Source organism: Cnephaeus nilssonii (genome assembly GCF_951640355.1).
Source record: "Cnephaeus nilssonii genome assembly, chromosome: 14".
Classification (NCBI taxonomy): Eukaryota; Metazoa; Chordata; class Mammalia; order Chiroptera; family Vespertilionidae; genus Cnephaeus; species Cnephaeus nilssonii.
Genome location: NC_137085.1, coordinates 8738510 through 8756648, shown reverse-complemented (window position 1 = coordinate 8756648; position 18139 = coordinate 8738510). Strand labels below are relative to the sequence as shown.

The following is an 18139-nucleotide window of genomic DNA, read 5'->3' as shown; positions in this document are numbered from 1 at the left end:
CTCACCAAAATGACCAACCTTTCAGCCTTCAGAAACCAGAGGAAAAAGGAGTCCTTGTTCTTGTTGACTTAACACATAGTAGGTGTTCAAATTTCTTTAATGAAATCCAGAGGTGCCTATATTTGTGGGTGCCATTTAGAGCTTTTCAAGTATATTAAGGTGTCAGTGACTTGAATATTACCCATTAGTGTTTTTTGGTAGAGATGTGATTCATAAGAGTCATATAAAAAAAATAAGCTTAATTCTATAATCTAAACAATATAATTTATTTCACAAATCGACTATACTTATAAGTAACAAACAAGATTCTCTGCCATGTTCTCAATGCAATGGCTAAGTAGAAACATCCCATCTCTAGACTATACCCATGTACCCAAAGTTACAGTGGTGGATTGCATCAGCATCCAACATTCCTGAGAGCTTAAATAGGTTATTTTTTTCAGCTCTGTCCTGCTCTAGAGTAGGCAATCCCAAAATCAAAGCTCTCCCAAAGAAAACTATGGAAACAAAGAATTTTTTTAATGTGGGGTCTGTACTCATGTCTTCTAAGCAAACTCAAACAGGCTCCCTTATGTAGTCTCAAAATGAAAATGAGTCTAATGATGAAAAATAACAATAAGAATAAATATATTCTTTTGTCTTAGAGACTGTCTAGTCACTGTTTCTGAATCTGGCTGTGTACCAAAAATTTGGGGAACCTTAAGAAATAGACATTCTGTGGTTCAATGGTAAACCTTTTGAACCAGAATGTCTGGAGGTGGTGTCCAAGTACCTGAATTTTTAACAAGTCTTAGGGTGATTCTAACACAACTAACCCATGAATTAGCATTTGCGATTACTAGCAATCTGAATCCTGTGTCTAGTCCAAAACGTTCAATGCTTGTTGAAGCAGTGGGAGAAGAGGGAGGAGAGCAAGGTAAGAACTAGTTAGGGAGATGACCATGGCTGGTTGAAGTCACAGCAAATTTAAAATATCACCAATTAAACTGTTTATACTCTATATATTAGTCTATAGAACATCTCAAGATTCTTAATTCCAGCTCACACATAATTAAATGAGGAACATAGTTCAAAAGCATTTAATTGTATTCACATTTAAAAACCAGAGAAAAACCACGTAAATAAAACATACCAATCTTTCCTCCTACTTCCTGCCAATGGAAGTTCCATTAATTTATTTCTAACAGTTTTTAATATTCTCTGAGCCACAATAAAATTTTATATGATGGAGATTAGAGAGGCTATGCTATTGGGAAGTTTGGCTGCAGAGTCTATATTTCATGCCACTTCATTACATTTTGTTAAGGCTTTCCCTCTTCACCAAAAGGACTAGTTTTCTTCTCACTTTGAATACTCTTCTTAGGTTGCTAGTATGAACTAGGTTAATCTCTCTGTTTTTTTAACATATAAAAGATGAACAAACAAAATGTTCGACTTATTTTATTTTTTAAATAGAACACTAAATTTAGTCTTAGAATCCTCTGTTTGGTAAGTTTCCAGTTACAAGGTCTTGGCTTCCCATGAGCACAGTTTGAAACAAAATAATGCAGTTTGTTCCTACGGCTGGAACATGCAGAGTGGAGTGTGCAGGCAAAGAGGCCTTGGCTCTGGTCCAGTGTTTCAAGCCTTCTTAAGCTGCCACTCTCATCTCTGCTTCAAGGGCTGCAGACAGGCAAACAGGACTAGTTCTTTCTAGGCCAGAACAGCTAGGAAAGCTCTACACACATCATTCAGGTGCCTAAACCTTACACAGGCTGGCATGGTCACGACCAGGTGGAGTTCACCAGCAGAGAAGTGAAAATGAAGCCAAATCTGAAAAACTTGCAAGTTCACAAACTGGCTTTCTTAGGTCACAAGACCAGGTGGTGCTAAGACAACAGTAGCTGTTGGTGGGAGTGGGCGGACAGAAAGGCGGGTGGTTACCCATCCCTTCACACCAACACAGAAGCATCTACTAAGGGCTAGACCTGAGGGTGCTGGTGGGAAGACAGAACTATCGCCCACCACTCTCTAGGCCATCAGTGTCCAGGGCCTACCCAAAACCCACATTCTCTAGGGCTAATACTTAGGAAGAAACTGATAGGGGAAAGATACCAGTTTAGTTCCTCCCCTCTCCCCAAATGGGGTGTATCAGACTATCAGAAAAGTAATAATTCTTTTCAGAGTTATGGGTATCACACAAATACTTGGGTGTGTAGGCTCAATTAATTACTAGTAGGTCATGGTCTTACCACTAAATTATGCTTCTTTTCTAAGAACCTGTTTTAAAAAGCATTTGCTGAATAAAATATATGTTCCTCTGAGAAGTAAATATGCCTTTGTTATCATGTACTGGATATTCTTAGTTTTTAAAACTTCTTGCAGTAGCCCTAAATTATGGGAGGGGCGATTTGGGCAGATATACCCAGGGCTGGCAGGAGCTACAGCACAGGAACCCTGCAGTCACAGTGAGCCAGGGAAAGTAGGATCCAGGGACCCACCCAGGCTGTGCTCCCTGCAGGGACCAGCACGGGTGGGGCTGGGAGACCATGGAGGCCAGCCCCACGTAGACAAAGTTGGATCTGAACAGTGCTCAAGGAAATGGGGTTCTGGCTAACAGAGTAAGTGTGTCCATTAGAAATTGACATATCAGCCTTCTGTTTCCCTGGTGCTGAGTGGTGCCAGGCACATAGAAAGTGCTCACTAACTCTGAAGAAAGCTTAGATGTACATTAAAAGGCAATGCCAGGCTGACATTCCTTCTGTGATTTCAGATCCAGGGTCAACAGAATCATACTGATAATATTTCTCTGGGGACAAGTGTCAAGGGGAACATATGACAAATGGAGAGTTACCAAGGTGGCAGTATGAGGTAGTAAGAAGGGGGCTGAAGCCAGGTGAAGTGGGTTTTAATTCCACCACTGCTGGTCATCTTAGACAAGGCACTTCAACTTCCCAAGTGCCAATATTCTCATCTGCAAAAGAGAATAAAAGTAGCTCCTGGGGTTGTTGCAAGAGCTAATGGAAAAAAATATGATTACACAGGGCCTGGCACATAGTAGGTGGCTCAATAAGGTTCACTTTAAAGAATTTTAAAAGGGTATGGGGGAGAACTGAGGCCCTACCCTGTAAAATATAGAGGATGACTCTAACAAGGGTGTTCTGCATGCTGAGTCTGTGGGTGCTGCCAGCATACCTCTTTGGTAGTCCTGGACCTATTTACAAACTACAAAAGAAGCTCCTCTAATTATTATACAGTCAGGACTTATTTTTACCCAAACAAGCAACCTTATCCATCAAATTTTGCTCAGACTAATTTGCTGGCTCTTTATGAGGACTCTAAAATTCCCTCAGTGGGACAGATTTTTTTAACAATGTGTATCTGGCCCTTGTGACAGTCCACACACAAAGATTCTGACAATAGTTTGAGAGGTGGCAACCAATAAACATGACCTGGTCCCTAAGGCAAGCACTTTGAAGAAGCTAAGATTCCTTTGTATGTGAAATTCCTGGTTGTTTGTCCCTTGTCTGAAGCCAAGGTCTCTACCCCAACACTGAATCATGATGACTTATTTGCATGTCCCTTGCTGTTAAAGGGGGATATAATCAACCTTCCAGGAGGTGTTGGAATTACATATCATCTGTATAAAGGTCTTATTTTACACCCACCTGCTATCCTTAAGAGTTACCAAAAAGCAATATGAATTAAACTCGAGATATGAGAATCTGGAAGAAAAATGAGGCCTTTGTGCTAGAGGAAATCAACTGAAGTATTTACATTAGAGAACAAGATTTAGTTAAGCCTTCCCTATTTATCATTTATAAAGAAAACAATCAATATACATGAACTGAGCAAAGAAAACAAAAACTTACATTTTTCTTATACAGAATTATCACATTATTGACCGAGAAAGCCAGAAATGAATATTACCTGACTCTGAACTAAATATTGCTGGGTTTGTCTCTACTAAAGGAGTCATTTTTGTAGAAAATGGCATTCCAGAGTGTTTGACAGCTTTTATCTTTCAGCTGTTTAATGGGTTTGAGGAGCATTAAGCATCCATCTTTAAAAAAATGAAGAAAAATATGGTTTGTAAAGGTATGACAGGACCCTCAATTTGTCGAGAGGGTTCTCAGAAACCTCAGCTAAAGTAGCCTTTGTATTCTGCCTCTCATAAAAAAGATAATAAAAAGCCACTACTGAGAAAATAAAAGGCAACAATTAGAAAACTGTTAAGATTCTGAAATTGGAGAGGTCCAAAGGCTTGGCGCAAACTGATGTCTTCTTAGCTGCTTTGTCCCTGGAAAAATGCACCTGGATGATCAGATTGCCACTGACTGTACGTGAGATATAGGAGGCCACTCTCCCTAGAGAGGTGTCTACCATCTATCAGTAAAGTGCAGAACTCAGTTAAGAATCAACTATTTGTTACAAAAAGTTTTTAAATCAAAGCAACACATTTATAGCCTTAGAAATGAAAGAGAAAGCACAAAAGGCTTATACTGAAGAACAGCAGACCATCTCATGATATTCCTTACCCTTTATTCACAGTAATCACATATAATACTATGTCCTTATTTCTTGATTTAAAATTTTAAACAATATCTGACTTCCCATTATAGATGTTATTATTATAAACATATACATACACTACATGCCAGACTCTGTTCTAAGAGCTTTGCCAGTATTAACTCATTTTAATTTTACTTGATATGAGGTCTTTGGTGACCCGAACAAAAGCTGTCTCAGTGGAGAGGTGGGGGCTAAATCCATAGAATACTGAGGAGAGAATGGGAGAGAAATTAGACAGTAAAGTGAAATAACTCTCTTGAGAAATTCTATTCTAACAGGGAAAACAGAAATGGAGTAAAGCAGATGTGGATCAAGGAAGTTCTGTTAACTTTGGGAGATATCTACACTAATAAAAGAGAAACATGCAAATTGACCATCACTCTGCTACGCCCACCAGCCAATCAGGAGGGAGTATGCAAATTAGAAGGACAAAGATGGCGGCTGCCCAGCTGCTCCAGGTGCAGAGTGGCCAGGTGGGGCAGGACGCCTGCTATGAGAGGGAGGGCAGGGAGCGAAGGGATCTACAGGAGCGGCACTCTGGCGCAGCAAAGATGAAAACTGCAGACTCCAGAGTCTGCAGCGAAGACCGAGACGACAGACTCCAGCCGGGGTCTGCAGCAAAGACGAAGACGGCAGACTCCAGCCTGAGTCTGCAGCAAAGACAGCAGACTCTGGCTGGAGTCTGCAGCGAAGACAAAGATGGCAGACTCCAGCTGGAGTCTGCAGCAAGGACGGCAGACTCTGGCCGTAGTTTGCAGCAAAGATGAAGACGGCAGATTCCAGCCAGAGTCTGCAGCGAAGCAGCGAACACGAAGATGGCAGACTCCGGCTGGAGTCTGCCGTGAAGACAGCAGACTCTGGCTGGAGCCTGCAGCAAAGATGAAGAAGGCAGACTCCGGCCAGAGCGAAGGCCTGGATCCCGGTGCCGGAGGAAAACCGGTGTTGGAAGCCAAGGGAAGGAAGGCCTATTGCACGAATCTCTTCATGCAATGGGCCTCTAGTCTATATATATAAAAGCCTAAGTGACCGTTAGGACCGGACGACTGGTCAGTACCTATGATGCACACTGACCACCGGGGGCAGACGTTCAACACAGGAGCTGCCCCCAGGTGGTAAGTGCGCTCCCACAACTAACCTCCTGTGGCAGGCCAACTTCCCGCGACCCCTTCCCCCAGCCCGCTGGCCCTGATCGGCCATGATCGGGGGTAGCCAGGCCAAGGGACCCCACCCGTGCACGAATTCATGCACCGGGCCTCTGGTTATAGCATATTAGTAAGCTCATAAGATGCACCAGAAGGAAAGAAAACATACTGATGCAGACTGTGAGAGGAATGCCCTTCAGTCAGGAAGAAGGACACTGCAGTGTAGCTTCTTCCTCAATCAGGCACTCCTGGGCCATCTATCTAACATCGCAGTCCTTGTCACCTCACCACTCCCCATCCACTCTCCTTCTTTGCTTATTTTACTCCTTACCACTTATCATTACACTACTGTAAATCCTACTATGATTACTATATACTTAACTTACCTTGTTTATTCAAGGTCTTCCCTACTAAAATGTAAGCTTAATGAGAACAGAGATTTTTGCCTATTTTGTTCACTGTTGTATCCTCAGTGCCCACAACAGTGCCATGAAAAATACTTGTTATATGAAGTCAGGTGGATAGCAGAGCGGTTGGCCCAAGAGAGGCCAGATAGTTCATCCACAGTGGAGAAGGCAGAGAGGAAGAGGAGAGAACCATGAGGTTGACAGGTGTGGTATGAATTCCTGCCATGCTCCGCTGAGACTTTCATTAGATAAGTATAGAAATCTCAGGTTAGAAATCATTTTCCCTTAGATGTTCAAGACATTACTTGACTCTTCTGGTTTCTAAAATTGTCACAGCAGCCCTGGCCAGGTAGCTCAGTGGATTAGAGTGTTGTCCCAATACACAAGGGTTGTGGGTTCAACCCATGGTCGGAGCACTTACAAGAATCAACCAATGAATGCACAAATGGGTGGAACAACAAATCAGTCAATCTCTCTCTCTCTCTCTCTCTCTCTCTCTCTCTCTCTCTCTCTCTCAAATCAATAAAATAAAAATAAAACTGTCACAGCAAAATCTTGTGCAATTTTGATTCTTAGCTTTTGTATAAGAATTACTTTGTCTCTATCCCAGTTTTGTAAAGTCTCATGACAAAAGGACTTAGTATCTTATTTTTTAACTTTTCAAAAATTCTGAAATATGTCCATATACTAAAGTATGTATATCAAATAAGCATATTTTAAAAGAAAAACACATGACTCCAAAAGCTAGCACCTAACTCAATGGTTGACAAACTGCAGTCAGTATCTTTGTAAATAAAGCTTTATTGGAACACAGCCATAGACACTAGTTTACTGATTGTAACCTACAAGGTCACAGTCCAGTAGTGGTAGCAAAGATCATCTGGCCTTGAGTCATATTCACTATTGGACCCATTATAGAAAGATTTCCTGATCACTATCCTAGCTCAAGACAAAAAAACAATAGTTTTGATGTCCTCTGTACACCTCTTCCCAATTATACTCTTTTTACTCCCTTTGAGGAAACTACTACCTAAAATGTGTGTTCATCACTTCTCCTCCCACTGTAGTTTGTATGTGTCCCTAAATAATGTACCATTCAGTTTTTCTTACTTGAACTTTTTATGAATGAAATCATACTGTATGTTCTTCTGTAGCACATTTCTTTTACTTGAAATTCTATATTAGAGACTCAATCATGCCGACAATGTTAGTTTCACCAATATCGTATTCCATTGTATGACTATACCACAATTTATCAGTTCTCTGTTAATGGCCATGTGGGCCCTCCCCAGGTTTAAAACAGAAAAACAAATGCTGCTATGAACATGTATCCCACTATACATGACCAAGAAGTGTGTGTAGGTATGTATATGTATGTTTACACACATACACATACATACAATTCCACTCAGGAGTGGTCAAAAGCAGCCAAAAGATATTCATTGCAGGGTTACCTACTAAAGGGTTAACCTATGAACAACTGAAATGGCCACCAAGAGAAGAAAGATTTAATAAATGATGACACATCAGTATAATGGAATAAGATATAGACACGTAAAAACTGACAATGATGGACACTTATGTGGAAGTATGCAAAGTGTTCATAACACAAGATCAAATGAAAAACTATTTATAAGTGATTGTGAAACTCTAAGAATAAATGAAATGTGCATTGGCTCCATAAAGGGACATGAATAATTAATGAAGATGACATGTTACTATCTGAAAGGATTGTGGCTGATTGCTTTTTCTAAAAATTTCTTTAATCTTTCCAATACATCCTTCAATTGAAATACAATAATTAAAAAGCCCATCTCAAGACTATCTACTCACAGTGCTGAGTTTGCTGCAAATGATGAGTATCCGGCGTTCGTAGAGCATACTGGCGTACAGATGTAACATGTTGTTTACATCCACAGCCACAAAATATTCTGTCAGATTTCTCTAGGAGAGAGAAGAAAGGAGGTTTGTGCCTTATTTTGTTGGTTCTTATTACAAGCAGTATCTAATAAAAGCATGAGAAACAGAAAATAATCAGGAAGGATACTCTCCTCTTCCCCTGCCCTATTCTTTCTACCTGAAGACCAAGTATGAATCCCATTCATGTATAAAATCATGAAGTGCAGAGTCGGAGAGATGTTAGAGACTCAGCAGCCTGAGCAATTATACCTGTGTGGTGATTACAGTTTACAACATGAGGTCATTCACAGTGCTGCGCTGCTTTTCATAGAAGTTCCTGAAGGTAAGCAAGACAGGAAGTCTGCAACCTTCCAAATGAGGAAACCAAGGCTCAGAGAGATATGCCAAGATCAAAAAGTCTAGTATGCAATGAAGACGGGACTGCAGCTCAGAGCTTCGGACCCCAGATCCTAGAACTTTCCCAATGCACTGTGCCGCACGTCTCAGCAAAACAAAGTACCCAGGGACCAAAATGCTTCTGGCAGAGACCGTTTCTGTCCAACAGATCCCACCCACAAAGGCCAGCATGCTCCTCTCTTGTCATCACGGCTGGTGTCCCCCTCCTCCACAGTTTACATTCTCTAAAATGACTTGGCTGGAATGAAAATAATTTAGAAGATTTACAATTTCCAGGTATTTTACTCAAAAAGAAAAGAAAAACAACAAAGGCAAGCAGCAGCAAGTTGTGACAAAGCAGTGTTTTAACTAGCTTTTGTCTGTAGCCTAGGCTTCATTCCTTTAATTAGTTCTATAGATTGGTACTCTTCAGATTTCAGAAGAAATGTAATGTGTTTCATTTCTGCAACCCTTTCTATACCCACCTGACTTTAATAATACACATAAATATGCTAATTTCTTCAATGTTACAGCTTTTCAATGCCACACAATAAAATCCTCTGAAAATGAAGGGGGTGGGGAAGGAAGGAACGCTATTGCCAGGGGTTGCAATTTATAATAATGAAAGATCTATAACCCATAAATTCAAGTAAACCAGGTGGATTTTATATGCAAAATAGCATAAAGTGCTTTTTGACAATATTATGTAGGGATTGGGAATAAAACAGGCACTTATCTTACAATTTGTTATTGTTTGATTGGAGTACCAGGTTAACCATCGACCTTTATAAATAAAGAGTGAATTAATAGCTCCATACACTGACTACCTACCAAGTACCAGGCACCATATTAGGTACCGAGTATCTATAATCGTATGCAATCTTCATAAAACCCCACTGAGGTATTATTCTTTCCACTATATAGATAAAGTATGGTAAGTCTGGAAGAGACCCAGTAACTGGGAGTCAGAATTTGAACTCAGATCCAACTCCATAGCACATTTGCTTTCCCTTACATTATATTGTCCCACGTAAGTACTTTAAACTTCTACAACATACAAGGCTTTACATATATTATTTCACTTAATCTTGAAACAACTCCTTGAATAGGTATTATGATCTCTTTATACAGATAGGAAAATAGGCACAGAGAAAGTGAAGTAATTTGACCAAGGTTAGACAGTAGGCAGATGAGGCATTATTCAGCATTATTCAGTCTAAGGTGGGCTTGTCTCTAAACCTGTGCTCTTCTTTTTTATTTTTTATAATTTTTTTATCCTCACCTAAGAATATGTTTATTGATTTTAGGGGGAGAGCGAGAGCGAGAGCGAAAGCGAGAGAGAGAGAGAGAGAGGCATCGATGTGAGAGAGAAACATCGATCTTTGCCACTAGTACGCGACCTGACTGGGGACCAAGCCTGCCACTCTTCGGTGTACGGGATGATGCTCTGGTGTATGGAATGACAACCAGAGCTGTGCTCTTCTTTTATACCATTAAAATAATAGGTAAAGTTGTATTCAGGGAAAAACAAAAGCATAGCGTAGTAACAAAGAAGGACAAAAGTATGCCTAAAGAGGAAAAAAAATCCTTAAGTGCCAGACAATAGGCACTTTACCTTGGTTCTCTCTAATCTTCTCCAAAACACTGAGAAGGGCATTATCATCTCTATTTTATAGATAGGAAAACTGAGTCTCAGGAAGGTTAAGTAGTTTTCCAAAGGTCACCCAGCTAGAAAGGGCCAAGTTTCAAAATCAGATCTCCTGAAGCCAAAACTCTTGCTCTGACCATCACACCAACCTGCCTCTTAACAAACCTGAAAAGCAAAATAAAACAAAAAAGGCAGGCCGAATTAGTCAAGGAGCTTATCTCTTGCTCAGTGGACTGAGGAGTGCTGAGCTAATGATGTCAGGGTGGGGTTTGTTCTGGAGACAGTGACATGGCAGAGCTATTCTCGCAAACAAAAATACAAGGCCCTCAGCTGAGTATTTCAGCAAAATGCTTAACTGCTGATGAATTACATGCATTTTTCTTTTAGAAGAGGATGGAAGTAAAAAGAAAATAGAAATGAGGAGCTTAAAGAAGGCCAGAAAGCCCATTAGCACTTTTGACAGATCCAAAGATAACTCTGAAGCCACCAAAACGTGGCCTCAAGAGTCTGCCAAGAAGCTTCACGCTGGGTAGAAATATGTTACACAGCTTGCCGTCCAAATAAGGAGACACAGCGTCAGAGACAAATCCTGCGCCTTATTTTGGTGGGAGAAAAAAAAAAATCACAAGGATACTTTTGTGGATGGGGAAGGGAACATCTCTGAAGTAAAAATGTCACTTGGTTGAGGTATAACCCCCAGGCCCAATAATCATGCTCTGAAAGATTCAGGTGCTTGTTCCAAAAACTCTACACAGGTACGTTAAAAATATGTAACATTTAGCCAAATTCTCTCTAAACTGTCATGTACTTTTTTTGGTATTCTCATCCCATCTGTGCTGATTACCAAGATATTTGTGTCTAAACAGAAGCTGTCTTTCTTATCTGCTTCCTCCCCTGCCTCTTTCCTTCTGGGATGCCACTGCCTGGGCGTTGGGAGCGGGTGGGAGTGGCGACAGCCCCAGGAGCCTCACTCGGCCATGGGAGCACCTGGGGGCGGGGGGGGGGGGGGGAGTGGGCTTTGGAGGCAGCTATAGTGGGGAACTCGCAGTTCCTACCCAGCTTCGTCTCAGAAGAAAACCCCCTTGGAGAGGGGGACTCCTTCCCCGTGTCTTAAAGCATCCCGCAGTGTAAGGCACACCCTCAACTTCTGAGACTTGCCCTACCTTTTCACACCCCAGGCTTTTACTTCTTTCCTTTGCCTAGAATGTATTTCTCTTCCCACGTACTTTTCAAGACCCAGCTGAAATGTCACCTCCTCCTGGAAGGCTTCCTCGACTCCTCATCTGTCAAATTTCCTTTGTGCTTCTATGGCAATCTGTCTCTGTCTTATAATAAAAACAGGCACTCATCTTACAATTTGTTATTGTTTGATTGGAGTACCAGTATAATTGTCAGTAGACTGAGGTCCCTCTGGGTAAGATGACATATCCACAATCTAGCAGTGTGATGAAGGAATGAATCAAGGAGTGGGGAAAGCACCTTCCTGAAGAGCACTGCTCCGTAGTTCAAGTGCGAGCAGTGTGGTACAGGAGGAAACACACCAGCCTGGGAGAGGGACAGGTGGTATATCAGGAAGAACAAAGCATCTGATTTCAGAAAACCTGGGTCTGAGTTAGATGAAGTGATCAATTACTTAGTAATGGTGAAGGGCCCACAGAAAAAGAATTGACACTGCCGATTCACAGTCAGATAAAATAACCGGGTGGAGGGGGCGGGCCTTTTAACGGTATCTGTGGCTACATTTATTAAAAGTGTAAGGAAATCGGTAGTTTGTTCATCTGGTAATGGGCAGTGGGGAGAGACTGTACACAGAAGCAGGTGCTCATTTCACAGACAGGTCAATTGTATTTCTCAGATGGAGAAGATAGGAGTGTGGGGAACGGGGAATAAGAAGAGAGGCTTCCATGACAAACTGTCCCAGGTCAAAACTGCAGCCAAAATATACTGTGAGCTTATATTTATAAAAAACACAAGGTGTGCTACTCTCCTAGCACTTTGTGTCAGTAGAACTGGGTCTTCAACCTCCCATTCCTGTCTCTATAGCCAATCAACAAACACTTATTTAACTCCCACTCTGTGTTCAGAACCACCCTGGGAGCTGGATTAGCAGAGATGCACTAAACATAATCCCCATTTTCCAGGAGCATAGTCTGGGGATGGGGGTGACATGAAACCCAGAAACCCAGTGGACAAAGTACTGTCCAGGCTGCACGCGTTCCAGTGCTGGCTAAGAAGGGCAGATTCAACTCTGCTGGAGGATATGGGAAGAAGTCTGGGGAAGACTTGTCAGAGAAGATATCTGGTCTGGGCCTCCCACCAGGAGTTCACTCAGGGGACAGGGGAGAAGCATATTCCAGGCAGAGGCAAAGGCAAGGAGGATAGTGCAGGTCAGGGGGCATGCTGGGGTAGGGAAGCTGGAACCAGATTCTGCGGGAGCTGCTGAAGGATCATGGCACAACCACATCTGTGTTTTGGAAAGATCTTCCTACAGGTCCTGTGGAGGATGCACAGGAGAGGGCAGGCGGGAGGCAGGACAATCGGTTAACAGCTACACCATATTCCAGGAAAGAATGATTAAAACAAACAAACTATTTAGATGAAAGCTTTGGATGTGGATGGGATGGATTTCTGTAAAGAGGAATTACAGGACTTGACAATGAATTAGACTTGGGAAGCAGGGTGGGAGAAAGAATCTGGATGACTGTGTACCACACCTTTCCACTTACCCAAACAGGTTCCCCCCCCCCCAAACATTTTTGTTTTCCCCAAACAGTTTTTTAAAGGCAAGTCTACTTAGCTAATGAAGGATCAATCCTCCTTCTAAAGATCCATCAATCCTGTCAAGAATGATGATGGATTACAATGTAGTGTCCTGGATTACAATGCCATCATGGCTAAGCCTAAGTAACCACCCCCTTTATTCCCTGACAATTACTTCTCCTCCTTGCTTAGAGGGACTATTTCCCAGTGCCCTTGTCAAAAAAGCTCAGTGTTCTCAATGCCATTATGTTTTTAGGGTTAAGGACAGTCCTTTACTATTCATGGAGTTAAGCATTATTTCAGTTACATCTACTGTTATGTCCTTCTGAGCATTCTTCCATCCAGCTAGAATATATTACGGGCCCATTCTGCGAGGTTGGGAATCAGGATACAAAGTTGGAAGGTCTCTGGTTGACAGGGCACAGCAGCCTGGAAGGTGAGTTTCAGAACAGGCCTGTGCAGCACAGCTCCTTAGGTTCTCCAAGCTTTCACTTCTCATCTCCACAAAGAAACGGTGGTGACAGTCCCTTCTCGCTCTAACCCTCTGTGCCTCTAAATCCAGACAAAGAAGGAAAGTCACCTGACAAAACCCCACTTCCCCCAGGAGAAGACCCCTAGTGGCTGCTTCCATCTAACTGTCCCTGCGGGCTCCTGTGCTGATCCAGGTGGCTGGGGACTTCAGGCTCACTGTGATCCACACCCGGGGTTAGGAAGCAGGAGGGGGGTGGATGGGGAGGTGGAATGGGCAGATACAGAGAGGCTTAAAGAAAAAGCGACTTACGTTCAATACCTTAGGGAAATGAGATAATCCTCAAACCAAAGAACCGACTCTAAGCTGGGTACTCCTTGGAGCCTTTGGAACAGATGCTAGTCCGCCCCACGGTCTGTCATTTTATTAGTCTTTGTGACTTGCAGCTTCATACACAGTATAGATGATAAAGACTTACTGTACTGTGTCTGGAAGAGGCTTCTAAGGCAGGAGGCTTGGTTTTGACAGTGGGTCTTATTTCCTGAAATAACTCTGGCTCAGATTATTTTACCATAATGTAAACCTTTAAAAACCTCAATTGACTTTTTTTAAAAGAAGAATTTAGGTTCCCTTAGTTGTGTGGGATCCTTAAAAGGGAATTATAAATTTGGATTCTAAAATAATTTGTCTGAGAAAGAATCCCACGAATTTACATAAGCAAAGTAAGTACATAATAGGAAAGAAAGCAGAGTTTACCCCAAGGTCAACTTTTATCCCTTTGAGTGAATGGAAAAACTATTAGAATAAACAATTACCTGATAACTCTTAAGAGCAACAATGGAATTCTCTATAATCTCAGTACTTGATTATAGGTCTTCTACTACCACCCCAACTTTATTTGTGAAAGTCACGACGAGTTCATACATCTTTTCTATATCATGCTGCATCTTTTGACAAAGTGGAGTCTGGGCAATGTTATATGTAACTGTCCATTCTAAATGCTTTTCTTGCATCATTAACCAGTTGGTATGACACTGGTCAGATAATTAAGACAGGTTTGTTTAATATTCCAAGTGACGGTCTATATGCTTACCCATTAATCAAAAGTACACTTCAAAAACCTGGCCGCTAAAAAAAATCTCTTCTCCAGCCAGTTTACAATTTAATTATTACTACATATCTGTTCATGATCTGTGACTTTTTTAATGCAGGTCAACTGTTCAAAATTTATAAAGATTTATGCTCATTTAACTATTACCTGTATAAAATTCACTCCTACATCTGTTATCTTGATAGAGAGAGAAAACCCTGGTGAACAATTATATGGTGATAGTTTTTCAGTAAAAAGGAAGAAAATAATTTTACAAAAAAATTGGAGAAATAATGAGAATTAACTTCAACAGGCATCTGAGAGTAGAAAAAATTAATTCTCTACCTTTGCTTTTCATTAATGTCTTATAGACACAATGGCCCCAAAGCCTGGAGAAACTATTATTTTTCCTTCTCCTGAGGGTGGCTGCATTGTTCATTCATTAATTCATTCATTCCATAAATATATATGAGCATCTACTGTGTTCTATGTTCAGTGCTAATTATGGAGATGCAGTGATGGAAAAATCCTGATGTCTGTCCTCAGGAAGGAGAGAGGATACTGAACAAAGATTTGCATAATTAATTACACTTATGATGAGTGATTTCTTAGAAGGGTATAGGGAACTATGGAGTGGGGGGCCCAGGACCCAACAGCATCTCAGTGCTGGGATCAGACTGACTGAGTGTGAATCCTGGTTTTAGCATTTACTGGCTGGATGACTAGTGGCAACTTTCTTCTCTGAGCTTCATTTCCTCTTCAAAGCTTTTCAGGAAGAACAACCACACCACTTGGCTGCTGTGACGGTTTCATGGTATAACACACTGTGTCTGATCTGACCCATAGTGGGTATGTGCTCCTTAATTTCTTATGAACCTTTTTCTGAAGCATCCAGAAGAATATGATCGTCTGAAGACAGAATCAAGTTCCATATCCCAAAGTCCTTTTACCGTTTTCTTTGCTTAGTCACTAAAGTTCATTATGTCCCTTAGAGAAGATAATCAATCAGTGTTTACAGCCACCTCCCCATACTACAGGCACTGAAGTCCTAGACTCCATTCCCTACACCATTCCCAAGCTTCACAAATTCTGGTGTCAATGGTGCCTGCTAAGAGACTTTTGTGGCCAAATACACACTTCATGAAAGGAAAAGCACTGGTCTTCACAAACAAGAATGTCAGCAAAAACCTAGAAAACACAAGCTATAAGAAGTAATGCTCTCTAGCCCTTAGCCACAACTCAGATCTCAAGAATTCCAGGGAAGCCGAGGAAAGAAGGGAAAGAAAAGAAGTCTCAAAAGCAGCATCATGTACCAGGGATTGAACTTGGAATTTTACATTTAATACTTCATTTGTTCCTCCCATTTTTCTTTATTAGATAAGAATACCAAGGCTCAGAGAATAGAAGTAAGTAGCCCAAGGTCCCAGAGTGGTGGAGCTCAGTGTCTGGCTGTCTCCAAAACTCATGTTCTTTCCACTACAGCATACTGCATCGTATTAACAACCCCACTGTTATTGCTTGTTTCAATTTGCAATGCAGCAATTTAGTCATTTTAAATTAATCCTTAAAAAATCACCAAGAGATTAAAATGCAAATTTCAACATGGCTAGAGCTCAATAGTGACTCTATATAAAAAATCACACAAATTGGTCCTACAAAAGTTTAGATTCTCCTTAGAGAAAAAGCTCGCCTGCTTCATTTCATATTTGAGCTACGAAAAATCATTTCGTTTCCTTTTTCCTCATGAATATCAAAAGTCAACTGTAGGGAGGCCAGATGGGTGGGTATAATGGAAATAAAATGCTTTGGTTCTAACAAACCTAGGTCACTGAACCCTACTTAGGAGCAGGCCTTGGGCTAGTAAACTCAGGTCTGTGAGCCCGGGGTCCCGATATGTACAATGGGGCTCACGTCTACCTCTCACAGAGAAGCTGGAAGGATTTAAATGGGACCATGTATGTTAGAAGTCTGGCAGACTGTCTTTATTCCTGCTTAGAAATAAACAAGGCCAGCCTTTTACTGGTTTGCAGAGGATTTAATGGACAATGGGTCATGCACAGGGAATTGGTTCATTCATTAGTGGCAAAAACAGCAAAGAAAATGCAAATTTTTTAAAGTGGTGGGGACAGGGGAGATGGCATACAGTACAGACAGGAATTGGAGGTGGGGCTATGAAAAAGACAAAAGGGTTGTTGTTTTTTCTCTAAGCTATTTCTAATCTCAGTAATTGTGGTTTTGAAAAGTAATAAGTTACCAGAATTTTCAGGTGCTTTAAATTTTCTGTCCTTAAAATTAAAAAAATTAAAGAAAAACCTAACCTGGGCAATAGTTGTTACTCTAACATCCTATATAATAAAAGCCTAGGTGGCGTCAGGCCCTCGTGCAATGTCATCACAAGATGGCTGCCACAAGATGGCCGTTGTGGGCAGTTGGGGGCGATTGTGCCGGCAGGGGAGGGCAGTTGGGGGCAATCAGGCCGGCAGGGGAGCAGTTAGGGGGCGATCAGGCTGCCAGGCAGAAGTGGTTAGGGGCAATAAGGCATGCAGGCGAGCGGTTAGGAGCCAGCAGTCCCAGATTGTGAGAGGGATGTCCGACTGCCGGTTTAGGCCGGATCCCTATGGGGTCCCAGATTGGAGAGGGTGCAGCCCAGCCTGAGGGACACCTGCCCTGTGCACGAATTTTGTGCACCGGGCTTCTAGTTATTTATAACAACAAAACATTAGAAACAATCTAAATGTCTATTAGTAGGAGAAGCATTGTTAAAATACTGTGGGGATTTTCAGTAAAATATGGTAGATATTTGTCTTTTCTCTCACATGATACCATGTGCCCTCCACACACACACACACACACACACACACAAAACACCACTAGAGAAAAGACAGTAATGAAAGAAAGATGTCAAGTTTTGGGAAGCCAGAAAGCAGATGTTACTGAAGGAACGGTTCTCAACTTGGGTCATTTGCCCCCAGGGAACATTTGGCAATATCTGGGGACATTTTTGGTTGTTATAGCTGAGGGGTGTGCTCTCATCATATAGTGGGCAGAGCCCAAAAATGCTGCTAAACATCCCCAAATGTACAAGGGCAATCCCACACAACAAAAAATTATATGCCTATCCTGGCTGGGTGTGGCTCAGTTGGTTGGGTGTCATCCAGGGTTCGATTCCCAGTCAGGGCACATGTCCATGTCGTGGGCTCAATCCATGGTAGGGGGAGAGAGGCGTACAAGAGGCAGTTGATGGATGTTTTGCTCTCACATCGATGTTTCTCTCTATCCCCCTATCTCCCTTTCTCTCTCTCTAAGAACAACAGAAAAATAAATAAAAATAATAAAATTATTTGGCTCAAGCTGTCAAGAGTACCAACTGAGGTTGAAAACTAAAGGAGACTGACTTGGTGGCCCAGAAAAGTATCAACACTAAGGCTGGGGCCAGGAAATAGGGCAGCAAGCATCAAGGCCAACTCACACCAAAGAACTCCAAAAAGATTCTGGAATCGAGGCACCAGACCTCTGAAAGCTAGGGGAAGGGTGCCAATAAAATGAAGAATAATTTGATTCCAAGATTCTCCTTTCCCAGCTCACTCAGATAGTCAAGTGGCCTTCCAGCACCCCTCTGGAAGAATAAATATGTACTTTTTAAAGGAACTAAACCATAAAGGCTTGGGCGACACCAGGGATAGCTGAAAACAGGGGATAAGGCATTAAATAAAAAATGGGGTGTTAAATAAAGTTATACACACTAAATGTTGAAATGCCATGACCCACACTTCCCCC

General features: G+C 41.7%; 1 protein-coding gene across 14 annotated transcripts in view; it reads right to left on the bottom strand.

Annotated features, from left to right (window-relative positions):
- DENND1A (DENN domain containing 1A) overlaps positions 1–18139 on the bottom strand; it is a 470320-nt gene that overhangs the window by 221949 nt on the left and 230232 nt on the right. For 10 of the 14 annotated variants that reach the window (XM_079791014.1, XM_079791024.1, XM_079791020.1 and 7 more), the window contains one exon: positions 7934–8044. The exons of 1 other annotated variant lie outside the window; for it this stretch is intronic. In XM_079791014.1, coding sequence (XP_079647140.1) covers positions 7934–8044 — 111 coding nt within the window. The remainder of the gene's footprint in view (positions 1–7933; positions 8045–18139) is intronic. 3 more of the 14 variants (XM_079791016.1, XM_079791018.1, XM_079791017.1) reach the window with 1 other exon arrangement.